The following is a 20,960-nucleotide window of genomic DNA, read 5'->3' as shown; positions in this document are numbered from 1 at the left end:
GACGATGTTACTGGAGTGTGTGGTGCTTGCCCATCCAGACTTTGAGGTGCCTTTCATTTTGTCGGTCGATGTGTCTTTGGACGGACTCGGCGCGGTGCTGTCTCAAGTGCCCCGAGGAGAGTCCAAGGCCAGACCTGTTGGTTTTGCAAGCAAGTCCCTCAGTGCCTCACAGCGGAAGTATCCAGCTCATAGACTGGAGTTCATGGCGCTGAAGTGGAGTGTTTGTGAAAAGTTCAGCCACTGGCTGAAGGGTCAAAGCTTCACCGCTTGGACAGATAATAATCCGCTGACTTATCTCCTAACGAAGCCGAAGCTTGACGCGTGTGAGATCCGCTGGGTGTCTAAGTTGGCGTCTTACACTTTCGATCTCAAACACCTGCCAGGGAAGAAAAACGTGGTGGCGGATGCCTTGAGTCGCGACCCTTTTTCCAAGCCCGTCAGTCAGAGGCTACTTAGGGAGCCCTACCCGGCCCTTGTTCAGGAAGCCGACGGGGTTGAGGGGGACTCTGTGCAGGATGTTTTCAGACTCAGTTGCCAGTCCCAAACAGTGAGTAGTGCGCGATCTGGGTTTGCTTGTGATGCAGCTGAGGTCAGGGCTTTTTGTCAAGCCAAATGTGACTGGCCTGATGCATCAATATTCACAGCACTCAGTTTGGTCCAGCACGTTCAGCATCTGTCGGGTGGTCAGGATACACTGCCAATGTTATCCACCGAGGAGCTCAGGTTGAGTCAGGAGCAGGACCCCTGCATCTCCAAGGTGTTGCCCTTTGTCGCTGTTCGGAAGCGGCCATCGAGAAGTGAGAGGCATGGTGCTGACCAGAAGGTCCTCAGGCTGTTGAAACAGTGGGACAAGTTGGAAGTCAATGATGGTGTCTTGTACAGGGTGACAAAGGACCCAGTGTCCAAGCAGAGGAGGTCTCAGTATGTTTTACCTCTGAGTCTGAAAGACAAGGCACTGTCTGGCATCCACGATCACGCTGGTCATCAGGGCCAGGACCGTACTCTCTCTCTTGCAAGGCAGCGTTTTTATTGGCCTGACATGGAGAGGGATATCAGAGCATATGTCAGATGCTGTCGGAGATGTGTGTTTGGGAAGACCCCAGAGCCAGCTGCTTGCGCGCCCCTGGAGAGCATTAAAACTTCCGCACCGATGCAGCTTGTGTGTATGGATTTCTGGTCCGCTGAGGACAGTAAGCAGCGGTCAGTCGATGTCTTAGTGGTTACTGACCACTTCACTAAGCTTGCTCACGCGTTCCCCTGCACCAATCAGACAGCGAAGCAGGTCGCCAAGAAACTCTGGGATCATGTATTCTGTGTTTACGGGTTTCCAGAGAGAATACATTCTGACCAGGGCACAAACTTTGAGAGTAACCTGATTGCAGAGCTTCTCAAGTTGGCGGGTGTAGCGAAGTCCCACACGACGGCCTACCATCCTATGGGTAATGGCGGGACAGAGCGTTTTAATCGCGCGATGGGGAATATGCTCCGTTCCCTTCCGCTTCAGCAGAAGCAACAGTGGCCTCAGCAGATCCATTCTCTCACGCTCGCGTACAATGCCACTGTTCACGAGACCACGGGTTATGCACCTTTCTACCTGATGTATGGGCATGTCCCAAGACTGCCGGTGGATGTCATGTTCAGGCAGGTTTTGCATGATCCTCACGTTGTTGACTATGACTCTTATGCTCAGTCTCTGCTTTCCTGTCTAAGGAGTGCAATGGAGATCGCTCAGAAGCACTCCACGGCTGAGCAGCAGCATCAGGCACGACAGTACAACAGACACGCCAAGGGCACTGTCCTGTCTGTCGGGGATCGTGTTTTGGTTGCGAACCAGAGTGAGTGAGGGAAGAGAAAGTTGGCTGACAAATGGGAGAACGGAGTGTACACGGTTGTCGGTGTCAACCCCAATATCCACGTCTACAAGATTCAGGATGCAGAGGGGCACACCAGAGTGGTGCACAGGAACCGTTTGTTGGAGGTCAACTTCTTGCCCCTTCCTGAGTTAGATCAGGGTGAGGAGTCCAGTACAACCAGTCAGTTGCTTGACTGCGCAGAGTCCGATGAGGAGGACAGTGCAGATGGCCTGACAGTCTCAGGGGATGCAGTGGGGCTAGCAGTCTCATCACTTGGAGACTCGCCTAGATCTGAGTGGGCAGAAGCGGAAGAGTTCATTCCGTCTAGTCTGGTAGTCAGTCCTGTGGGGGCCACTGCTCAGTCTCCACGCAACACACACGCACCACACAACACACATGCACCACACATAGAGGCATCACACTCACTCGATGTAGGTGTTATATCTCACACTGATTCGCACACAGGGGCACCACCCTCACTCGATACAGATGTTGCAGCTCGCACTGTCTCACGCACACAAGTAGAGAGCGATGGTCGGGTTAGGACACGCACAGGGAGGGTGGTGAGGTCAGTGAACAGGTTAATAGAATCTATGGCTCAGATGCCATTTCTACGGAATGTGAGGGTTTGAACTTTGATGGAGGTTGGAGTCATTCAAACTAGTTTAATGTGAGTTATTAGGTGTCTATCAGACAGGGTTGTTTTGGGCCAAGTGCATGGTGTGGCGTATCAGGCGTCACATTGATCTAAGGGAATTCTGAGACTTGATCAACCTCATTATTTTCTGGACCTCGTAACCGAGGTAGCTCCTAAGTTGACTGGAGGACTAGGTCCTTCTTTTCACTTGTGCCAGTAGTCAGTGATGGACTTTTCCTTTCCTCTTTCTCTTTTTATCCTGCTGTCAGGATGTTGGTGAATTTCAGGAGGGGTGAATGTAACCAGGTTAAAATTAATGTTTTTTTTTTTTTTTTTTTGAGTATGAAATATCACCAAATCCTGTCTGTGTGCTGTTATTTGTGTTTACTACATTTTATTTTATGTCATTATTTACTTTTATGTATGTTTTCCAACGACCGTCATATACATGTACTGTCGCTTTAAGAGAGAGGTCTTGTGGGTACACGGAAGAGGGAACGCGGGAGAGGCCGTTTTTGTTTTGTGGGAGGAGTCTCAAGCAGCGATCGAGCCGAGCCACGCGTGTTTCTTACGGTAGTACAGTTTTGCTGGTTGAGGAGAACGTAACCTTGAGTATCCCTGTAAGAAGATACTGCAAGCTGTGGGATAAAATACTTGTTTATCCTTTCTTACATCGGCGTCCCGTGGACGGTTTCTCCTTCCAACGCACACGAGTGAAGTTCGGGCAGTGGTTGAACTTCGACCCCCACGTCCGTAAGAAACACCGCTCCCGCTGGAGGACTGGACGTTTGTCGAAGGGTTTGAAACCAAAATAAATGGCAAGGTGGGCCAAATAGAGTCCTGTGTGTCCCCCCTCCTTCCTTGATCATGATGATGATGATGATGATGAGAGACTGAGGGCCCCCCACAACACCTGGGGCCCCACCGAAAATAGAACACAACGCAGAGCTAATGATGAGAGTGACGGGCGTGCAGCAGGCTGACCAGCATAGAACAGCATAGGACTGCCCCCGTTACAGCTACATGGCCCTGTGTGAAAAAGTGATTGCCCCCTAAACCTAATAACTGGTTGGGGCCACCCTTAGCAGCAACAACTGCAATCAAGCGTTTGCGATAACTGGCAATGAGTCTTTTACAGCGCTGTGGAGGAATTTTGGCCCACTCATCTTTGCAGAATTGTTGTAATTCAGCCACATTAGAGGGTTTCCGAGCATGAACCGCCTTTTTAAGGTCATGCCACAGCATCTCAATCGGATTCAGGTCAGGACTTTGACTAGGCCACTCCAAAGTCTTCATTTTGTTTTTCTTAAGCCATTCAGAGGTGGACTTGCTGGTGTGTTTTGGATTATTGTCCTGCTGCAGAACCCAAGTGCGCTTCAGCTTGAGGTCACGAACAGATGGCCGGACATTCTCCTCCAGGATTTTTTGGTAGACAGCAGAATTCATGGTTCCATTTACCACAGCAAGTCTTCCAGGTCCTGAAGCAGCAAAACAGCCCCAGACCATCACACTACCACCACCATATTTTACTGTTGGTATGATGTTCCTTTTCTGAAATGCTGTGTTACTTTTACGCCAGATGTAAATGGGACACACACCTTCCAAAAAGTTCAACTTTTGTCTCGTCAGTCTACAGAGTATTTTCCCAAAAGTCTTGGGGATCATCAAGATGTTTTCTGGCAAAACTGAGATGAGCCTTTATGTTCTTTTTGCTCAGCAGTGATTTTCGTCTTGGAACTCTGCCATGCAGGCCATTTTTGCCCAGTCTCTTTCTTATGGTGGAGTCATGAACACTGACCTTAACTAAGGCAAGTGAGGCCTGCAGTTCTTTGGATGTTGTTGTGGGGTCTTTTGTGACCTCTTGGATGAGTCGTCGCTGCGCTCATGGGGTAAATTGGTCGGCCGGCCACTCTTGGGAAGGTTCACCACTGTTCCATGTTTTCGCCATTTGTGGATAATGGCTCTCACTGTGGTTCGCTGGAGTCCCAAAGCTTTAGAAATGGCTTTATAACCTTTTCCAGACTGATAGATTTCAGTTACTTTGTTTCTCATTTGTTCCTGAATTTCTTTGGATCGCAGCATGATATCTAGCTTTTGAGGATCTTTTGGTCTACTTCACTTTGTCAGGCAGGTCCTATTTAAGTGATTTCTTGATTGAGAAGAGGTGTGGCAGTAATCAGGCCTGGGTATGGCTAGAGAAATTTAACTCAGCTTTCCAAAGATGTGATAAACCACACTTAATCTATGTTTTAACAGGAGGAGGCAATCACTTTTTCACACAGGGCCATGTAGGTTTGGATTTTTCTTTTCCCTTAATAATAAAAACCTTCATTTAAAAACTGCATTTTGTGTTTACTTGTGTTATCTGCGTCTAATATTTAAATTTGTTTGATGATCTGAAACATTTAAGTGTGACAAAAATGCAAAAAAAATAAGAAATCAGGAAGGGGGCAAATACTTTTTCACACCACTGTATGTCATGAAACATGCACGCCGGACCAGTATTCCTGTTCTCGTCCTTGAGACTGCAAAACTGTGGAGTCTCATGTACCCATGTACCATCCATCGATTGGTTGACTGATTGATTTAACAGAAAAATCTCATTTTGAGCCAGTTTTGATAGCAATCTTGATGACTTCTTGCAGTGTGTTGTTCTCTTTCCATACATATGAGACGTATTTAACGTCTCGCTTAATCATGAATGCAACCAGAATGAAGACATGAGTTTTCTTCCACACAGTATTAGTAATAGTAGTTTGACTAATTGCAGACTAGGTTGTATTACACGAGTCTGTAGTTCTACGTGATGGCTAACAAATGAAAAATCCCACATCATACATATATTTATTAAAGATTACTATAACACTGGATCTCCACAGTGGAGATTTAGTCACCATGTTAAGGATGCACTCAGATTCCCCCATCTGACCCCAGTGCTTGTTTCAAATCACCTCTGGATAGCAAACCATTCATAGAATAAACCTGAGAGTTTGACAACATTTGGCTGTGAGTTTTGACATTTTATTGAAGAAAAGAACAGTTTTATCTCCATCACAATCATTCACGTGGTCTTTCTGCAAACAATAAAAAGGCATTCGTCCTTACATCTTCAGGTCCGTAACAAGTAATTTTGGACTTTTTCAGTTCATCGCCTTTTTTTTCTCCTCTCTAAAGGGTTATGAGAGCCAGCATTAGGACAGCACTGTAAGTAAACAAATACAGAGAACTCAATCACAACTACAGTAGCTGCAGAGGTAAGGAAGAAAACAAATACAATCAAAACAGCTGAATCAAAATCATTTTTTCGCTGACGGTATATAAGTACGGAATATATCACTCATCCCCACAAGTAACAACCAAAAACCATAAAACGCCAACACAAAACCGATCATGCAAACGCATTTTCCAAAGTTTATTTTCACTACCACTTTTTGCTATCCAACACTATCAGTGGAATAAACATTAAAAAAAAATTAGACTGACATCATACGGAAAATGTCCTGATATATGATATAAAAACAGTTTAAGGGAGAGATGAAAAAGATTAAAAACACTGGAATAAGGAGTATCTATGGCAACAACATCTCTGACAGTGGCACTTCAATGCTTAGGCTCATGGCAATTTTATTTTAGTTAATACTCTGGTCCTTCTCCCTTTAATTGGACATTTACCAACGATAAATATCTTGTTCTATTTGTTGTCCAAGCATAAACCATCGGAAAGGTTTGCTATGCTACTTCTTTATATAAACATACATGTCTGCATGTTTCCTATCCATTTCATAGAAGACACGAAAAAATACATAAATGCTCATGGTAACAGTAGCAGTCTAACTTAAGGTTCAGCCCTTTTTAACCATGCACATCCTGCAGAACAGAGGTTTACCACACCTTAAAAGCAAATGCAATTCCACAATTCATAGGATAACTAAAAACCTTGCCAAAGGTTTTCTCAAGTTTTCACTAGAACACTGGAATCTGGAGCTTGCAGGTCATTGATCTATGCAGGAATTTCCCTTTCACTATTGAAAAATGTCTGTAACGGGGGGGGGGGGGGGCATTGTTGAATCTCAGAAATTCCAATAACAGGGCATCTGGGTAGCGTAGTGGCCTATTCTGTTGCCTACAAACACAGGGATCACCAGTTCAAATCCTCTCGTTACCTCCGGCTTGGTCGGGCGTCCCTACAGACAACTGGTCCTGTCTGCGGGTGGGAAGCCGGATGTGGGTGTGTGTCCTGGTCGCTGCACTAGCACCTCCTCTGGTCGATCGGGGCGCCTGTTCGGGGGAACTGAGGAGAATAGCATGATCCTCCCATGCGCTACATCCCCCTGGCGAAACTCCTCACTGTCAGGTGAAAAGAAACGGCTGGCAAATCCACATGTATCGAAGGAGGCATGTGGTAGTCTGCAGCCCTCCCCGAATCGCCAGAGGGGGTGGAGCAGTGACCCGGACAGCTCGGAAGAGTGGGGTAATTGGCCAAGTACAATTGGGAGAAACCCCCCCGTCCCCCAAAAAAGAAAAAGGTACCTGTGCAATGTTTTTTCCCCTCACCTTGTTGCCTAGATTGCAGTTCTCCCAATGCTTCCATAATAACGGATAAAAATGACTGCACCTAAAGTGTGTAGGGGATAACTGCACAACAACAGCAGTATGTTGGTTAAGGGAAGCAGTTTAGTTGCCTAGTTCTTTTAGAGTTTCTTTATATTCAGCTATGTCTGATAGCGTAGAGGTTCCAGAAACCAAATAACCCAGAAGTCAGTTTTTAACTGGAGACTGCAGGGCTCTCAGCAGGGTCTTGAGCCGGGGTCTGTGCTGGCGGGGCATCACTGAACATTAGTTTCCTGAGGATGCCTGAGTAAAAACGTCCATAGACACGCCTGTTGTAGTTTGCCAGGGCGATGAATTTTGCTCCTAGAGATGCCAGCTCTGGCTTGATAGCGGTCAGGCCGGCGGGCACCTGTTCAAGTTTGGTCAGGGGCTCAGGTGCAGAGATAAGTGTCATGAAGTATTGCTGTACTCGCTCCTCTGTGGTGAAAGTAAGAAAAGAATGAGAGAGAGAAATTAACTTGTTAGAATGTGCTTGGCAGAATAACATTTGCTGATATCATGACCGTATGTTTGAATCAAAAAGGTATTTGGAAAATTCTGAGACCAACAACTTCACACTTTTCTTCAATCATTTGTTAATGCAGCTTTCTTACCAACGAGAGTGCGAATAGGGTTGCTCTTCTGGGTGATGCTACACATCTGGCCTGTAAGAGTAGCTTGCAGAGCCGGGGTCAGACCAGGGTAGTTCCTCTCTGTCAGAGACTTGTTGAGCTCACAGCAGATCTGGGCACTGACGCCCTCTAGTGCCTCCTCCAGGTTAAAGTCCCTGCAGTTTAAAAGGAAGCGTTTTAAGAAGAGACTCCACATACAGTTAACTACATTTGAATCAAATGTATTATAAATATCATTTTTGGACTTAAAAGAAGGCAAACTGACGAGCTGTGCATCCCATCTAGCAGCACACTGCACATCCTCTTGAGACGGTCAGCCAGAGAGGGCAGACCCTGTATAGGCCCTCCTATAGCACTGTAGACAATGAGCAGCACCTCATTCACTGCCTGGATTTGCTGGAGCTGCGACTGGATCTCCCGAAGGCGTGACTCATCTGTCATCAGGGTCTGAAGGGTCAAAAAGGAGAGTTTTTCATACAACTAAGAAAAGAGATCAACTTGCATTGTGCATTGCATTTGCAGCCATAGAGTTCATGGTGTTGTATGGCTGGTTTGTTAGTCTTTATGGAAATAGGAAATGTTGAAAATGCAAGCAGGTCAATATAATGTGCTGAGCAATTCGATTTTTCTGAGACTAAGAAAACAAGGAGTTAATTCCACATCTTTGGAAATAAAGATGCTCATGGTTTGCAGCTTGATGCAATGTGAAACTGGACGTTTCACATTGCATCAAGCTGCTGCACATACATGTGATTGGGCATAAGTGATACCTATATGGACAACAGCCAGTATGTGTCTGCTTCTGTCCACAGAAGCATATAGGATTACATGTAAGTCCATATCTACAGGCTGGTATGAATGCTAACAAGTTTGAGACCAGCCCTGTTCACACCGTGGTCGTCAACAGAGTCTATTCTTTTTCTATCTATTGAACTCATCAAGCTGACTCGCCAGCCAACTTCTCAGCCATCAGCAGAGAAAAACTGACCAAAGCTCAACTTTTAGCACTGACCATCAATAGCCAATCAGAATCCTGTAGCTATTATTTCTTCCTGCCATTATGACGACTATTTTGTAAACACACATTTCGACCCAACACTACAATGGGGATCAATGTTTTAGCCAACATCAAGTTACTCGAGTTAATCTTAGATGCAAAACGGTTATATATTATGTCTTTAAAATGTAAAACTGCAAGAATGTCTAGTTAACGTTGCTCTGTGGGATGTTTTCCTCATCAGAATTTTGTTAATGAACGACAACAAAGACAGAAACTCAGCCGGCGCCTACAATGTCTCACAAGAAGTCAACGCATCAACCTCTGAACACCGTGTAAAGCCAGAGAAAGGGGTTCATGTATGCAACAGTCAACTGTGAATTTGTTTGCAACTTTCTGATTATTTCTTTCGAGGCAAGATATTTTAGAGGACCTTCTATTTTTTTTAACTTTCAACATTTTTAAGACATGTTTCTTCAATTGCGTCACTATTAAGATAAACTGCATTAAAACAAAACTGCACTCATATTCACATGCGTATACACTGACCTCAGGCAGCGGACTCTTTTTGCAGTCCCAGGTAAGGATGTGTAGGTAGGCAGTGTCGATGACCAGGAACGGGCCAGGAAGGACTCTCTGGCCCTTCCCCTGACCGCTGGTCTGATCTGTGGGGTTCAGGGCCTGCAGCAGCTCCTCCAGTGCCGACTTGATCCAGGAGGTGGTGTGGTCCAAGGCACCTGAGGAAGTTTATCAGTAAGCGAGATTTGCCTAAAACATCTTGGCAGTCTTATCAATAGGAACCTTATGCTGAACCATATTTTTATTCTGTACAAGATAGTCACAGAAAGTTAAATCAGTTCATCTGGACACCACGTTTGAGAGAAATATTTCATCACTCATCTCAGTGACCTCTTCAGTCTAATCTGACTGCAGGTACCCCCATCCTTATAAACAATACAGTGGCATAATGACCGAAAAATACCATCAGTTTCACATGCAAATTGCTGCAAGCATTAACTAGAGTTTCGATGGCCATGTGTACTATTCACAGAGGATTGGGGAATGTTTGCAATCACATTGGATTGGGGAATGTACGATGGCGACAGATGTACTCTTAGGCCCCCCCTTGGTTCAGGGATGGTCGTTCCCTCTTCACATAGATGACCCCTTTGACTCCCTGTTCATTGCAACTATTCCTCAATCCTCTGTGAACACTAAACATGGCCATTTAAACTCTAGTAAATGGTCACGGCAATTTGCATATGAAACTGATTGCTGGTTTTAGTCGTTATGCCACAGTGTTGTTTATAAAGGTTGGGATACCTGCAGTCAGTGACCTCTTCAGTCTGTAGGATACCTACAGACTGAAGAGGACACTTAGATGAGTGATGAAACGTTTCTATCAAACATTGTGTCCAGATGAACCGATTCAACTTTCTATGACTAATCCCATGTGTACACCAGTACACATAAGTGTTAGACAATTTTACTGGAAGCTTTACTCTTCTCTTGCTCACCGAAAGTAAAAACACCTTTTAGCCAATTTTATGGAAGTTAGAAAATGAAAATAATCTTTCAATGTGTGATAAATGGACATGTACGGCGTCAGGGTAGCATAGCAGTCTATTCCGTTGCCTACCAACACGGGGATTGCCGGTTCGAATCCCCGTGTTACCTCTGGCTTGGTTGGCCGCCCCTACAGACAACTTGCTGTGTCTGCGGGTGGGAAGCCGGATGTGGGTATGTGTCCTGTTTGTTGCACTAGCGCCTCCTCTTGTCGGTCGGGGCGCCCGTTCAGGGGGGAGGAGGAACTGGTGGGAATAGCACGATCCTCCCACGCGCTACATCCCCCTGGCAAAACTCCTCATTGTCAGGTGAAAAGAAGCAGCTGGTGACGCCACATGTATCGGAAGAGGCATGTGGTAATCTGCAGCCCTCCCCGGATCGGCGGGGGGTTGGGGGGGGGGTGGAGCAGCAACCGGAACAGCTCAAAAGAGTTTGGTAATTGGCCAGATACTATTGGGGAGAAAAGGGGGGGGGGTGCATCACAAACACATCAACTCACTGGGCGTCTTATCCAGAATGCTCTGGAATTTGGCCCTCTCATACTCCACAGACTGTCTCTGGAGCTCAGGCCTCAGATTCTGGATGGTGAAGTTTATCATGTCCATCTTCATCAGGTCCAGAACACGGAAGATCTCCCTAGTGTGCAGAAAAGCCAAATCAATGGGCATTTTTCCCAAACATCAGAAATGTTTCTGACATTGGAGAATTTCAAAATTCCCCAATACCTTAGCACATCATTGCTCATTATCAGTAACATATCAATGATGCAACTACCTCGATTATTTTATCAAAAAACTCTCTCTGCTTGCTAGTAAAGAGTTATTTTATTGTTTAATTTGAAATTTTTTTTACAAAACCTTTGCATCAACACATTCTCAGACTGGTCCAATATCCCTTAAATGAAGGATAAAGTGAGGTGAAGAGGATGAACTTCCGAGAACCAACACAGAATATGACACCAATGCTGCCATAGAGTTCCCTGGCTTACTTGAATAGGGTCACGATATTGTCAGGGCTCTCCCGGAGCTTCTTCACTTCTTCGTCCCTGGCTGGTGCACACAACTTCCCCATGGTGGTAATGATGTATGAGGCAAGTCCCTGGATATCCACGGCTTCATTGTCAACCTGCTGGCAAATAAGGTCCATGTCCAGCACCTCCATGATCTGGGTTCGCATCCGATTGGCACCAGGATTCAGGAATGACAGCAAGATCTGTAACATTAAGAACAAGAAAAATGTGTTGCTGTTTTTTTGAACCCCCCCCCTTTTCTCCCCAATTGTATCCGGCTAATTACCCCACTTTTCTGAGCCATCACGATCACTGCTCCACCCCCACTGCCAATCCAGCGAGGGCTGCAGACTACCACATGTCTCCTCTGACACATGTGGAGTCGTCAGCTGCTTCTTTTCACCCGACAGTGAGGAGTTTTACCAGGGGGGACGTTGCGCGTGGGAGGATCACACTATTTCCCCCTGGTTCCCCCTCCCCCTGAACAGGCGCCCCGACCGACCAGAGGTGGCGTTAGTGCAGCGACCAGGACTCATACCCACATCCGGCTTCCCACCCACAGACATGGCCAATTGTGTCTGTAGGGACACCCAACCAAGCCGGAGGTAACATGGGGATTCGAACCAGCGATCCCCGTGTTGGTAGGGAACGGAATAGACCGCTACACCACCCAGATGCCCCATGTTGCGGTTTTTAAGATTCACTGCAACATTCCATTCCACAGTTAATCACCGGGTTAGGGTTGATGTCTGACAGAGGTTTGATCATGTTCAGCCCCTGGCTGACTTCCTTTGTAAAGAGTGGGCTGTAAAGTGAGGACCAGGTCAGCTTACCTCTCTGATCTCCTCCAGCAGCTTGATGGCCTGCTGGTACTCAGGCGGGTCATCCTTCAGCTCAGACTCCAGGATTTCCCAGAAAGCCTTGTGGATCGTGTCTCTAACTAGCTTCTCGATACTGGAAAAAGAGATGGCAATGCTGATGTTTCATTCTGTACACATCAACCCACCCTTAATGCATAGGACAAGATTGTGCAGAACTTTAATAAACCAGCCATTGATGTAAAACACAAATTGTTCTTCATAAACTTATTTGTAAAATTGATAACATTACAACAACTGAATACAGGCATTCAAATTCAGTCAGTGAAGACATTAAGTCATGATAGGTTTTCCCATGCATACCTGTTCTGAGGTAGGTGGTTTTGCTCCATCTGGAAGTTGTGGTTGACGATGATCTCATGGGCCAGGGTGAGGTTGGAAATGTCCTTGGCAGAAGCCATGACCTCATCCAGGGTTATGATTTTGGGTGGGCTGGCTGTTGAGGAAGCATTTTAAATATTAAAAAGACAGCTCAACCAAATGTTTTGGAAAGTGAAAAGAACTGGTAGACTTGCATGTTGACAGTAGTTGAGAGCAATGCAAACATGGACCCAATAATCTTTTGTCCACCATTTGTACCCAATAGTTGCATTTCTGCTCTAAAAAAAAAAATCTCTGGGCGTCAGGGTAGTGTAGCAGTCTTATTCTGTTGCCTACCAACACGGGGATCGCCGGTTCGAATCCCCGTGTTACCTCCAGCTTGGTCGGGCGTCCCTGAAGACACAATTGGCCGTGTCTGCGGGTGGGATGTGGGTATGTGTCCTGATCGCTGTACTAGCACCTCCTTTGGTCGGTCGGAGCGCCTATTCGGGGGGGGGGGCAGTGTGATCCTCCCACGTGCTACATCCCCCTGATGAAACTCCTCACTGTCAGGTGAAAAGAAGCGGCCTCCACATGTATCGGGGGAGGCACGTGTTAGTCTGCAGCCCTCCCCGGATCAGTAGAGTGGGTGGAGCAGCGACCAGGACGGCTCAGAAGAGTGAGATAATTCGCTGGATACAATTGTGGGGAAAAGAAAAGAAAAAATCCTTTTTTTGGGGGGGAGGTGTTGGGGGGTTTAACTATAACCGCTGACAGAATCTGACACTTTCTGATTCTGTTTAAACTAAACAAAATAGTGCAGTGTTAATCATTTATAAATATTCCAAATCCAGACCTAGCCCAAGTCAGCAAAACATCTGACCTAACAGTCTACATAGTCCAAATCATGCGTCTCATAGAATTTAGCAGTCTTACAATTTTTGCTGTTTATGGAAAGCGCTATAATGAGGGAAGATCAACAAACAGTTTGAGTTCCACTTTTCATCATCATACACAGAACTCAGGAGCGGGGAACAGGTTAACGGGGTCAGAGGTCACACTCACACGAGGGGGTGCTCTGCTTGCTGGAGCAGTCACTGGTGAAGCTCTCAAGAGAGCAGTCCAGGTCGCTGGTCGACGTCGTGCTGTCACAGCGTTCAGATGACGATTCCACATCGCTGCCTTGATCCTCAGCGCTGGATGTGCACGTGGGCCGTTCGTCATTCAGAGGCATGCTGGACTAGGGGGGCAGAAGGGAGGGAGTGTTGGTCCCCTTACACTTTGGATTTGTTGGCCCACTAGCTTTTCTAATCAGGCGGTAAACAATATTCACAAGAGTCTTCTTGTAAAGGCCTTGGGCTTGTTTTACAGGAAATCATTGCTGTTGTATAGGGTTGTTTGATACTCCAGACTTTTTTTGTGCCGAGGATATTTAATCACATTCCTTGCTTCTACTGTATTGACTCTGGTTGCATTTACACTACCGTTCAAAAGTTTGGGATCCCATTGAAATGTCCATATTTTTTGAAGGAAAAGCACTGTACTGTTCAATGAAGATAACTTTAAACTAGTCTTAACTTTAAAGAAATACTCTCTATACATTGCTAATGTGGTAAATGACTATTCTAGCTGCAAATGTCTGGTTTTTGGTGCAATATCTACATAGGTGTATAGAGGCCCATTTCAAGCAACTATCACTCCAGTGTTCTAATGGTACAATGTGTTTGCTCATTGGCTCAGAAGGCTAATTGATGATTAGAAAACCCTTGTGCAATCATGTTCACACATCTGAAAACAGTTTAGCTCGTTACAGAAGCTACAAAACTGACCTTCCTTTGAGCAGATTGAGTTTCTGGAGCATCACATTTGTGGGGTCAATTAAACGCTCAAAATGGCCAGAAAAAGAGAACTTTCATCTGAAACTCGACAGTCTATTCTTGTTCTTAGAAATGAAGGCTATTCCATGTGAGAAATTGCTAAGAAATTGAAGATTTCCTACACCGGTGTGTACTACTCCCTTCAGAGGACAGCACAAACAGGCTCTAACCAGAGTAGAAAAAGAAGTGGGAGGCCGCGTTGCACAACTGAGCAAGAAGATAAGTACATTAGAGTCTCTAGTTTGAGAAACAGACGCCTCACAGGTCCCCAACTGGCATCTTCATTAAATAGTACCCGCAAAACACCAGTGTCAACATCTACAGTGAAGAGGCGGCTGCGGGATTCTGGGCTTCAGGGCAGAGTGGCAAAGAAAAAGCCATATCTGAGACTGACCAATAAAAGAAAAAGATTAAGATGGGCAAAAGAACACAGACATTGGACAGAGGAAGACTGGAAAAAAGTGTTGTGGACGGATGAATCCAAGTTTGAGGTGTTTGGATCACAAAGAAGAACGTTTGTGAGATGCAGAACAAATGAAAAGATGCTGGAAGAATGCCTGACGCCATCTGTTAAGCATGGTGGAGGTAATGTGATGGTCTGGGGTTGCTTTGGTGCTGGTAAGGTGGGAGATTTGTACAGGGTAAAAGGGATTCTGAATAAGGAAGGCTATCACTCCATTTTGCAACGCCATGCCATACCCAGTGGACAGCGCTTGATTGGAGCCAATTTCATCCTACAACAGGACAATGACCCTAAACACACCTCCAAATTGTGCAAGAACTATTTAGAGCAGAAGCAGGCAGCTGGTATTCTATCGGTAATGGAGTGGCCAGCGCAGTCACCAGATCTGAACCCCATTGAGCTGTTGTGGGAGCAGCTTGACCGTATGGTACGCAAGAAGTGCCCATCCAACCAATCCAACTTGTGGGAGCTGCTTCTGGAAGCGTGGGGTGCAATTTCTCCAGATTACCTCAACAAATTAACAGCTAGAATGCCAAAGGTCTGCAATGCTGTAATTGCTGCAAATGGAGGATTCTTTGACGAAAGCAAAGTTTGATGTAAAAAAAATCTTATTTCAAATACAAATCATTATTTCTAACCTTGTCAATGTCTTGACTCTATTTTCTATTCATTTCACAACATATGGTGGTGAATAAGTGTGACTTTTCATGGAAAACACAAAATTGTTTGGGTGATCCCAAACTTTTGAACGGTAGTGTATGTACTTTGGCAACACTATTTGCATAACATCCACACCGATAGAGCGTGCTGAAATGAAAGAGGGAGGATTTATTTTTCACTTGGTACATTTCTTTTAGTTGCTAGGATCAACCGGAGCAGAACAAAGACTCCAAACACGCTCAATAAAACAGCCGGTGGGCCGGTAGCCAAGCAAACAGACAGACACTTGTCCCCGATGCACATCTCGTACCGGCAGCACTTCACAAATACATGTTTTAAAGAGCTGTGGTAACACACAATACTCCTGGGTTATTTGATCAGTGATTGCGTGCAAACGGCAATGAGGTCAACAATGTTATGCAACGCCAACAACAACAAAAAAAAGAAGGGGGCTAAATGATGGCGGTTAAACAAAAGCCAGTTTTGCTCCGGCTAAAAAGGGACTGTTTGGGCCGACCGGGATCAAATGCGTTTCCAGGGAAACAGAAGACAACAGTGGGCTTCTCAACCGTCAAGAGATCCCATTACATCTCACTCCCCAGCCACTCTCTCATCTCCCCTCCTCATAACTAATGTCCCAGCCGTTTTTGGGTTTTTTTTCAGGAAAGTGAGAAAACCTGATGGTATCGTCCAGTGAGGTAGATCCAGTTACAACAGACTGCTGTGGGGCAACACAGACATCCACCATTAATGGCAATAATAGCAATCCCAATGAATGGGAGTAACAAGCATTATCTGGGTTGACACCCCCCTGTAAAAGCCTGCAAGGAAAAAGTAAGCTTAAGGTCCTTCTTTTATCTGACCTACACACCAGCACTAGAAATGTAACCCCCCCCCCTTAGGTGCTTCTGTTCCTGCTCTTAGTTATCTGCAGCCAAAAATGATCGCACACTACCTCGCTGCCCTCTTGGTTTAAAGATAGCACACTCGCCCTTATCGAGGAAGGCCTGTCTGTCACTTCCCTGTTATAGCCCTCATGCCATCTTCTGGCCCTATTCATTACATCATCCGCAAGAAGTGACAGCTAGGTCAGGGAAACAGGGCCATTTTCAGAGATTATCTCAACTGAACGGTCCATTGCAACCAGAGGAACTGATTGCTAACCCACACCTACTCGGTCAGCTGCTACTTCGTTATGAGAACAGCCTGTACACTATTTTAGCACCAGGAATATAAAGCTGCACGAAATGCAATTTGATGACCAACATGGCGCAAAACGAGCCATACAAATTTACGAGTGCATATGCAGAGGCGTGCAGCATTGCCTCGGGTTGCACCATGCACCCGTCGCTAGTTCCCTTTGCTAGTTGTGCAAGACCGCAAAGGAAACCGTGTTACTCATCGGCGCTGCAATCAACTTTAATGTAAACAAAAGAACTGGAGATCAAGAGGGCTGGATGGAAAACACGCGATCCCTTCTGATTGGCCGAAGGTCCCCCCACGTCAATCTTCCCTGCAAGGAGAGACCCTGGTTGTAACGCTGCGCACATGGATAAAAAAAAAAACCACACACGCGTCACTGACGGGTACACGTGATCCGACCAAATATTAACACCCACTCGAGCCAAACAAATCAAGCCAAACACAAGAACTGCATTCATGACACGCACAGCTGTAATGATAAACTAATGTACAGAAACTCACCGGGCTGCTTGAAACGTTGAGTATGAGGGTACTTTTAGATTACAAGCTCGATGATAAACTTTAAAAAAAAACATCCGGTGAAAATCATCGCGTGCGCCCCGAGGACCGGATACGTGTTAAGATGAACAGAAACGCTCAACTTAACGAAAACCTTCGATGTGTGAAAATCCGCTCGTCAACAAAGCCAGCTTCTTCTTTTTTTTAACCAACGGTACACAATTTACGTAAACACCAGCGACTAGACAAACTATACAACCTTATCACAGCAGGACGCCATGTTGTAATCAAAGTTTTACCTCATTCAAGCCTCCGTCAGCGGAGACAAACACCGAAACACCAAATACACAGCTTGAGTTCAACGGCAGAGAGAAGTGGTCGCGTCCCTGGCGTTTCTCCTCTCCGCTTTAAAGGTCCTTGTGCCTCCAGCTGGCTCTGTGTGCGCAGGGCAAACCATTCCTCGTTTAGGGGGGTTGTTTTATACGTTAAAAGCACAATCTGGCGTTAGAGAGAGAAATGCTTTGCTGGGTTGCCGTGTTGCTGGTAAGCGTCGGATACGACTCTTGATAAGGAGAGCAAATAAAAAGCATTTCGAGTCAGACCTCATTAAACACACCGTAATCTCCTACGTGTCTGCAGTGGTATGCTCCGCTTCGATTCACGTGGCCCGTCTTTGTTTACGGATGTGACCTCACTTTGTATGCACATGTCTGTGCTCACATGTATGCTAGCAAGAGCGGGGGTTGGGGGGGGCAGATACCGATCAGCCAAACCATTACGACCACCTACTCAACATGCTGTTGGTCCTCCGTGTTCCGCCGAGACATGGACTCTACAAGACCCCCGGAAGTGTCCTGTGGTATCTGGCACCAAAAACATTAGCAGCGGATCCCTCAAGTCCTGTAAATTGCGAGGTGAGGCCGCCATGGATCGGGACTTGTCGGTCCACCATATCCCACAGATGTGCAATCGGACTGCGATCTGGAGAATTTGGAGGCCAGGGCAACACCTTGAACACTTCGCCATGTTCCTAAAACCATTCCCGAACAATGTGTGCCGTGTGGCAGGGCGCATTATCCTGCTGAAAGAGGCCACTGCCATCAGGGAATACCATTGCCGCGAAGGGGTGTACCTGGTCTGCAACGATGTTTAGGTAGGTGTCACGTGTCAGATCGACGTCCACATGAATGTCAGGACCGAGTGTTTCCCAGCAGAACAGCGCCCAGAGCATCACACTGCGTCCCACCGGTTTGTCATCTTCCCACAATGCATCCTGGTGCCATCACTTCCCCATGTAAACGGCGCACACGTACACGGCCATCCGCGTGATCCAAAAGAAAACGGGAGACCTTCTTCCGCTGTTCCATGGCCCGGTTCCGACACTCACATGCCCATTGTAGGCGCTTTCCACGGTGGACAGGGGTCATCATGGGCACTCTGACCGGTCTGCGGCTACGCAGCCCCATGCACAGCAGGGCGTGGCACACTGTGTGTTCTGACACGTTCCTCCCGTAATGATCATTAAAATGTTCTGTGACTTGCGCCACAGTAGACCCTCTGTCGGTCCGGACCAGACGGGACAGCCTTCGTTGCCCCCGCACATCGATGAGCCTTGGGCGCCCAACACCCTATCGCCGGTTTGTGGTTTGTCCCTCCTCGGATCACCGTCACCACTGCTAAGCAGGAGCAGCCAACAAGCCTTGCCGTTTCAGAGATGCTCTGACCCAGTCGCCTGGCCATGACAAGTTGGCCCTTGTCAAAGTCGCTCAGGTCTTTACTCCTGCCCATTTCCTCGGTTCGCTTCTGCCTTTCTTATTATTGTTGGCGTTTAGTGGCAGTAGGCATCCGAAATGCTGCATTACCGCCATCTACTGGATTAAAACTAAATCGCCACTAAGTAAATATAAAATAAGACAGGCTCTAACCAGAGTAGAAAAAGAAGTGGGAGGCCGCGTTGCACAACTGAGCAAGAAGATAAGTACATTAGAGTCTCTAGTTTGAGAAACAGACGCCTCACAGGTCCCCAACTGGCATCTTCATTAAATAGTACCTGTTAGAGCCTGTTTGTGCTGTCCTCTGAAGGGAGTAGTACACACCGGTGTAGGAAATCTTCAATTTCCTAGCAATTTCTCGCATGGAATAGCCTTCATTTCTAAGAACAAGAATAGACTGTCGAGTTTCAGATGAAAGTTCTCTTTTTCTGGCCATTTTGAGCGTTTAATTGACCCCACAAATGTGATGCTCCAGAAACTCAATCTGCTCAAAGAAGTGCCCATCCAACCAATCCAACTTGTGGGAGCTGCTTCTGGAAGCGTGGGGTGCAATTTCTCCAGATTACCTCAACAAATTAACAGCTAGAATGCCAAAGGTCTGCAATGCTGTAATTGCTGCAAATGGAGGATTCTTTGACGAAAGCAAAGTTTGATGTAAAAAAAATCTTATTTCAAATACAAATCATTATTTCTAACCTTGTCAATGTCTTGACTCTATTTTCTATTCATTTCACAACATATGGTGGTGAATAAGTGTGACTTTTCATGGAAAACACGAAATTGTTTGGGTGATCCCAAACTTTTGAACGGTAGTGTATATAGGCTATAACGACAAATACATATGTCTTTCTTGAGCCCTGCTGGAACTAAATCGTGATTTAGATCTATACAGATAGTAAACCCGAACACTTACTGTCAGGGGCCTTTGAACTGCAAACATTCTTGAAACCCATAATTGTTTTTCTGAGATTATAAATTAAAACAAGGACTATCAATACTTGAAAGGGAAAAATTCCTCTTTTTTGGATTTTGTAGATATGTTTAGTGAAAATTTGCGTATTCTGTTCATTTGTTTTGTGAAATGTTGTTTTGCACTTCAGGGCCACCATACTCATTATCGCAAATGTCAAACGGATTTTTATATGTTAATGTACATTTCTAAATCGGGTTAATTCGGATCTAAACGACTACAGCACGTCTAATGGTAACAGCATGTTATATTTGGGTTACCTGTCTGATAAACTGGCTCCTGGCCCAGATTAGTTTCCAAAGTCATGAGGGCCAAGTATAGTCGCCATAGGCACTAACAAGCTTACAAACCATTTTTAAATTGTGTAACTTTTCGTGGTCTACACTTAAGTTTTGACAAAGAGGATGCCTATGATAAAAGTAAGTGACCGGAGCTGTCTGATGGCTTTTTTGTTTTTTTGCAGCTACCTTCGCTGATCTAGTTCGCCTTTTTGAAGAGGAAACATAAGTTTCAAGTAAGTTCCTCTTCAGAGGAAACGTAAGTTTGAAGATGACATTAGAAGCTCTATCATCAAGATAAGGACCACATATCTTTCTTTTCCTATCCCACCCAAAGCAAAAGAAGTGAATTTCAGGACAATTAATGACATATACCCATGTAATGATTTCCTGCATCATAGATTCAGTTTTGATTGGAACAGTTGTGGTTCTGTGGATCAGACACGGAACCAGCAGAACACCTGTTCTGACTGCGAGGTCACGAGCACCTTTTGGGAAGCATCCCAAACTTGGATAGCGAATAATACTCTAATTATGCCGCAGTTAAGATATGAAAATATAAAACTTGGTCTTTTAATGGGGGCCAGAAGAGCTGAATTTATGTACAATAACCTAATTATCTTAGCAAAGTTCTTAATACACAAATGTCGCTTCTTGAAAACAAAACCCCTGTTTAATGGATTTGTTAATGAGATGAAAACATAAGAGATGTGCAAAATTGATAAAATCAAGTAAAGCCCAATGTCTTTCTGAGAATCTTGGCACTTTAATTCCTGA

The 20,960-nt window shown here is 45.6% G+C and overlaps 1 protein-coding gene across 3 annotated transcripts; it reads right to left on the bottom strand.

The window, feature by feature from the left end:
* Positions 1-5,495: 5,495 nt before the first annotated feature.
* tcp11l2 (t-complex 11, testis-specific-like 2) lies at positions 5,496-17,780 on the bottom strand. 3 transcript variants are annotated; one of them, XM_056276391.1, is made up of 10 exons: positions 17,463-17,780; positions 13,528-13,702; positions 12,466-12,598; positions 12,118-12,238; positions 11,264-11,487; positions 10,775-10,911; positions 9,259-9,446; positions 7,978-8,159; positions 7,695-7,867; positions 5,496-7,518 (listed from the first exon to the last, which is right to left on the bottom strand). In XM_056276391.1, the coding sequence occupies exons 2-10, from the start codon at positions 13,694-13,696 to the stop codon at positions 7,256-7,258; spliced, it is 1,590 nt and encodes a 529-aa protein (XP_056132366.1). In that variant the 5' UTR covers positions 13,697-13,702; positions 17,463-17,780; the 3' UTR covers positions 5,496-7,255. The 3 variants fall into 3 exon arrangements, with proteins under 3 accessions (XP_056132366.1, XP_056132365.1, XP_056132367.1); XM_056276390.1 differs by having other exon boundaries at positions 13,528-13,697; XM_056276392.1 differs by lacking the exon at positions 17,463-17,780 and adding an exon at positions 17,167-17,415.
* Between the last annotated feature and the right edge of the window lie 3,180 nt (positions 17,781-20,960).

Source organism: Lampris incognitus, chromosome 3, assembly GCF_029633865.1.
Source record: "Lampris incognitus isolate fLamInc1 chromosome 3, fLamInc1.hap2, whole genome shotgun sequence".
Lineage (NCBI taxonomy): Eukaryota > Metazoa > Chordata > Actinopteri > Lampriformes > Lampridae > Lampris > Lampris incognitus.
Note: the sequence above shows the minus strand (reverse complement) of the source record. Positions and strands in the feature narration are given on the sequence as shown.